The 6,026-nt window shown below is 43.5% G+C and overlaps 1 protein-coding gene across 24 annotated transcripts in view; it reads right to left on the bottom strand.

Moving 5' to 3' along the window:
- begain (brain enriched guanylate kinase associated) overlaps window positions 1-6,026 on the bottom strand; it is a 32,309-nt gene that overhangs the window by 12,075 nt on the left and 14,208 nt on the right. For 9 of the 24 annotated variants that reach the window (XM_087289896.1, XM_087289906.1, XM_087289903.1 and 6 more), the window contains 3 exons: window positions 5,335-5,428; window positions 3,471-3,644; window positions 172-238 (listed from right to left, as the gene is read on the bottom strand). In XM_087289896.1, coding sequence (XP_087146022.1) covers window positions 172-238; window positions 3,471-3,644; window positions 5,335-5,428 — 335 coding nt within the window. Of the gene's footprint in view, window positions 1-171; window positions 239-1,101; window positions 2,448-2,910; window positions 3,645-5,334; window positions 5,429-5,718; window positions 5,851-6,026 lie in introns of those variants that run through there. The other 15 variants (XM_087289897.1, XM_087289898.1, XM_087289899.1 and 12 more) reach the window with 4 other exon arrangements.

The following is a 6,026-nucleotide window of genomic DNA, read 5'->3' as shown; positions in this document are numbered from 1 at the left end:
CGGGATCCTCCAGTGTGATGTACATCGTGTTGAATGATCATCATCTTATAAACACAGATTTAAACCCTGACGTCTCTCTGATGTGCAGTGATCTCTGTGAGAGTCTGCTATTGATCTCCAGCACTGATATAGTACACTTATATTCCTCTAGATGCGAGCAGATTCTCCTACCATTCTGTGTATTTTCTCCTCCATGTCCTGATTTATTCTCTGCAGCGCCGCGTAGCTGCTCTGAATCCTGTAGAGAAGGAGAATCACACACTGCACATTCATAGCTTAAAGAAATATATTCTAAAACACAAATGAACATATTCAAACAGACTGGACAATCAGACGCGAGATCTGAGAACAGAGATGGCCATCGGAGTCAGAGGAATAACTCTCATTTAAAGAGGAGCTTCTGTATTCTGACTCCTCTGGCAGATACTTACTCAATATTTCAATTCTATTTCAAAGTAACATTAAATTCCCTAATAGTTTAGTTTAGTTAAAGTTTGACAGTGCGGTGTGTTGCAGCACAATTCCCTGAAACGTGTCAAACACACACTTGAATCAATATTTGACTAATAAAAATACTAATATAATATTCAAAATGATAAAGTCAAAACAATCATTAAAAAACATCCAACAATAAAGGAGAGTTCAGGACGTTTAGTTTCCTCCTGGGTGTAGCAAATGTGTTGTGCTGCTGAAGAAGCTAAGATGACACTGTAAGCAGGAGATAGCAGTGCAGTGGAGATACTCTGTGTCTGGGTATCTAGTGAGAGTACGTTTGGTGGATCCTCATGCCTTTCACTCAGTGTTGGAAGTGAAGTCAGAATAGCTATCATCATCTGACAGCATCGCTTATGGATCCTGTCTAACTCCTCAGAGAGTGCTTTGGGTCGTCCACCCCAGACTGGACAGGCAAACTCAAGAACTGGCCGTATAAAGGTCACGAAGTTCACAAAGGTCATGACCTGCTGTTTTGGCTTCACAGAGAGAGTATATTCTCTGACAAATCATGTACTTAACATGGACATCCCATATACATGGGCGTGGTAGTGGGGGGAAAAGTGGACATAAATGACTAAATGATTTTTTTTTTCCAATAAATTTTTTCAGCTGTTTATGGTCAAATTATTGCAATTATCGATCCATGTGTAAATGTGAAAGAAGTTAATGTGCCTTTTAAAAATCTAAACAATTAAGTAATACTAATATAAGAAATTATATACTTGATTTATCCCTTTTAATGGTATAAAGGTTGAAATGCCATTGTATTAGATATTTTGTGTCTGTATATGTCTGCAAGATGTCTGTTAAAGATCTCTTGATCTGGAAAGCACCTGCTGTATACAAGCGTCTGGCAGACGTCTGTATGATGTCAGTTTTACACACATTCTGAATCGCAAACATCTTAAAGATGTCTAATAGAAGTCTATTTCACATCTGATAGGTAACGTCTTGTAGATGTCTTGCAGATGTGAATGCAGACGTCAAAAGACTCGTCAGTGGGGATTTACTGGGATGTAGATTACATCTCATTTGACTTTTATTTATTTTTTGATAGTTGACGATTTGTATTATGGCAGGCTTAGCTTATTTGATTTGTTTCTGTGGGTACAGTTGTCTCGTGTTCTCCTGTTCAAAAATAAATGTTTTTAAATCAAAACTTGCATCAGTATCATGGATCAAAATGTCAGTACACAAACCCGATGTAGCCTACGGTTTAAAGGTATTTGAGCACAAGTAGGCCAAATGCATCAATTTGGTGGTGAATGAAAGAACCAGTCACTATTATAATCTGATTTGATTATAGATTAGAACACTATTTGTGCATGTTTATATTCAAATAATAAAAAAAAAAATGACATTGAGAGGGTACAGGGCCCAGAATTTGGTGCTACGCCCCTGCCCATATATGTCCTGAGACAACAGGAGAGGAGGGGGAGGGAATGTTGATCTCTCTTCTGCCATTATTACAATATTCACAGTCTTAGCTCCACTCATTGTTAGGTTAATATTCTCTCCCCATTCCACAACAGAATCCAAGGCCCGGTGAGGATCCCATTGATTATTAAATCATCAGCATATTTTACAGGTATTACTGTGAGGGGCAAATATAAATCCAGACTGTTGATGCATATGACCAAAAGCAGAGGTCTATGACTAAAAGAAAACACTGACAAACAGCTCTATCCTAAATGACTGATAGCCCCCCCCCCTCCCCCCTCACCCAAAGACCTGATAGACCCGCCCTAAATGACTGATATTCCCGCCCTAATTGACCTATAGTCCCGCCCTAAATGACCTATAGTTCCGCCCTAAATGACCTATAGTTCCACCCTAAATGACCTATAGTCCCGCCCTAAATGACTGATATTCCCGCCCTAAATGACCTATAGTTCCGCCCTAAATGACCGATATTCCCGCCCTAAATGACCTATAGTTCCGCCCTAAATGACCTATAGTCCTGCCCTAAATGACCGACAGTCCCGCCCTAAATTACCGATTGTCCCGCCCTAAATGATCTATAGTCCCACCCCAAATGACTGATATTCCCACCCTAAATGATTTATAGTCCCGCCCTAAATGACCGATAGTCCCGCCCTAAATGACCGATAGTCCCCGCCCTAAATGACCTATAGTCCCGCCCTAAATGACCTATAGTCCTGCCCTAAATGAACTATAGTCCCGCCCTAAATGACTGATAGTCCCGCCCTAAATGACCTATAGTCCCACCCTAAATGACTGATATTCCCGCCCTAAATGATCTATAGTCCCACCCTAAATGACTGATAGTCCCGCCCTAAATGACCTATAGTCCCACCCTAAATGACTGATATTCCCGCCCTAAATGATCTATAGACCTGCCCTAAATGACCGATATTCCCGCCCTAAATGACCTATAGACCTGCCCTAAATGACCGACAGTCCCGCCCTAAATTACCGATCGTCCCGCCCTAAATGATCTATAGTCCCGCCCCAAATGACTGATATTACTGCTCTAAATGACCTATAGTCCTGCCCTAAATGACTGATAGCACCACCCTAAATGACTAATAGACCCGCCCTAAATGACTGTTATTCCTTCCCTTAAAGACAGCCCCGGCCTAAAGGCAATGTGTACACATGTTTTGGATCCCCATAGGTTCATAACTAATGTGCTCTTTAAATGACAAAAGCTCTGCGCTGGACTTTAGAGCTGCTGTTTGTTGGTGAATGCTGCTGTTGGTCTATTGCAGTTGCTCAGAATAGCAGCGCTCCACAATGCGCCTCAACACACCTCCTTTATAGAGCAGCACACCCATGAGTCCACACAGTGGCGCATATGGATTCAATATGTAAACACTGTGGAGCAAAACAGGAAAGTGACTGTTGCGCTGCTCTGAAAATAGCAACACATCACGCCACACACGTCTTGTGCCGTATTACGCCGGGTGTATGACAGAGACCAATGAGTTTCCGTGTGTGTGTGTGTGTGTGACCTGCGCAGCTTCTCCGTGAAGGTGTCCAGCTGGTCTTGTGCTCTCCTCAGCTCCGCCTCCAGGTAGACTCGTGTGGACTCGAACTCTCTCTGCAGCTGCTGGAGCTTCTGTGTGGAGCAGCAGAGACGCCTGCGCAGATCCTCCTTCTGCTCCTGCGCTGAGACTGAAGCTGAGCTACACACACACACACACACACACACACACACACACACACACACACACACACACACACACACACACACACACACACACACACAGATACACAAAGAATATCCGTTCAGCTGTTATACAACCCCAAATCAGAAAACACTGGGCCAGTGTGGAAAACGCAGGTAAAATAGAGAGCAGGGATTTCTCGTGTACTTTGACTTGTGTTTGATGCAGACAATACAGGAAACATTATTAACATCAGGATTATTATTGTTTTTAGTTTCAAAATAAACACATTTTAATACTGGTTCCTGCAGCACACTCCAGAACCAGAGGCAGGATCAGATCAGGGCAGTGATCAGGTGATCTGCTGGATAATGATGTGACACAGGTGATGTCCACAGGTGATGGTGATGATGATCAGCTACAAAAGCAGCATCAGGAAAGCTCAAGTCCAGGCATGTCCAAACTCGGTCCTGGAGGGCCGGTGTCCTGCAGATTTGAGCTCCGACATGCTTAAACACACCTGCAAGGATGTTTCTAAACCCTAGTAAGAGTTTGACTAGCGCCGTCCACTTCTCTGGGCTCGAAGGCATCTGGGATGGAGCATCACACAGTGGAGACGTGTGCTGTGCTCAGATGAAGCAGTGTTTCAGGTGTTTCAGGGAGAAATGGACGCCGTGTGCTCGAGACCAAAGAAGAAGAGGATCATCCAGATTGTCACCAGCAACAGGTCCAGAAGCCCGGCTCTGTCATGGTCTGGGGTTAACCTGGGTGACCTGCTCTTCTGTGATGCTCCAGTAATGCTGAACAGCACAGAGAGATTCTGGAGCTCAATATGCTGCCTTCTGCTGCAGAGACGCCCATGCAGAGTCCAACAAGACAATGCAGAACCACATTCAGCTCACATTACAGAGTCCTGCTGCAGAGGAAGAGGAGACCGACACTGCACTGGCCTGCCTGCAGCCCTGACCTGTCTCCAATAGAGAATGTGTGGCGCATTTAGAAGAGGAAAATCTGACAATGAAGACTAGTTTGCAAGAAGAATGGGACGAAATGACACCTGAAACCCTTCAGCACTCGGTCCCTAACCGTCTTCAAGTGTTGTGAAGATAAACGGCAGCGGTGCACAGTGGGACATGCTTTACTGATACAAGTTGTTAAAAAAAAGTGTGTTGCGAGAACCAAAAGGGGAACAGGTGTTTATTAAAAACACAACATAAATAATGAGGAACACACTAATCATGTTTGTTGTGTTGGCGGAGTCAAAGTACATCTAGATATCACTGCTGTCCTTTTATTAGTGTTTCCACACGACACAACCTGCTCTGATTCAGGCTTTTAGATAAAAGTACAGGAAATAAGACACACACACACTCACACACACACACACACACACACACACACACACACACACACACACACACACACACACTGACTGATGAGGACTGAAGATGAGGAGAGCAGACAGAGTGTTAGTGTGTCTGTGTGTATTTGTTTTCCTTGTGTGCGATCGGTCTAGTGAGTGTGTATGTATTTGTGTGTGTGTGTGTGTGTGAGAGAGAGAGAGAGAGAGAGAGAGAGATAGAGAGAGTTCAGTAGAGTCTCTAGTGCAGATGTGTTCAGATGGAGTGTTTTCTGGAGTGTGTGTGTGTACGTGGAGGGTGTGTGGACGGTGGACGGTCGACTGCTGCTCTCTCACACACACTCTTACCTCCTCTTCTGATGTTTACTACCATTTCTCTGCGCTTTCAGGGCAGTTTTGCCAATATAAATCTTTTTCATGACTCTCTCAGTGTGTTTGTGTCCTGCAGAATCAGAGAACACACACACACACACACACACACACAGCCGAGGACGTCAAGAATATCATCACATTCACACACACTTCATTACCAATATCATGAACACAGAGGTGTGAGAGTCACTGACATTTGCAGAACACTGAATTACTGAAGAATAACTCACAATCACAGCAGTAAACACACACACACACACACACGCACACACAGTGTCACACACATCAGTATAACACAAAGCCTTTCCTCTACACACAGATACACACACACACTTTCTCTCTCGCTCGTGTCGCTCTGACCTGCAGGACTTTATTCTCCTGTAAAAGAGGAAGAACATCGAGAGCCGCACAACATCATCCTCCATCATCTGGACACACACACTCTGAGAAAGCAGCTGCAGTGCTTCATTTATACTAGTCACACACTGTTCTGGAGTTTCCTCTGGAGTGTGTGTGTGTGTGTGTATTGTGCATATTTATTATATCTATATTAGTCCTGCGATTAATATCATCCAAAGTAAAAGTATATTTTGACATAAGATATGTGTGTATTATATGTTTATAGCGTATATGCATAAGACACACACACACATAATAGCAAAACTATT

Source organism: Danio rerio, chromosome 17 (assembly GCF_052040795.2).
Source record: "Danio rerio strain M-AB ecotype USA chromosome 17, GRCz13ab, whole genome shotgun sequence".
Taxonomy (NCBI): Eukaryota; Metazoa; Chordata; class Actinopteri; order Cypriniformes; family Danionidae; genus Danio; species Danio rerio.
This window is presented reverse-complemented; position numbering and strand designations above follow the sequence as displayed.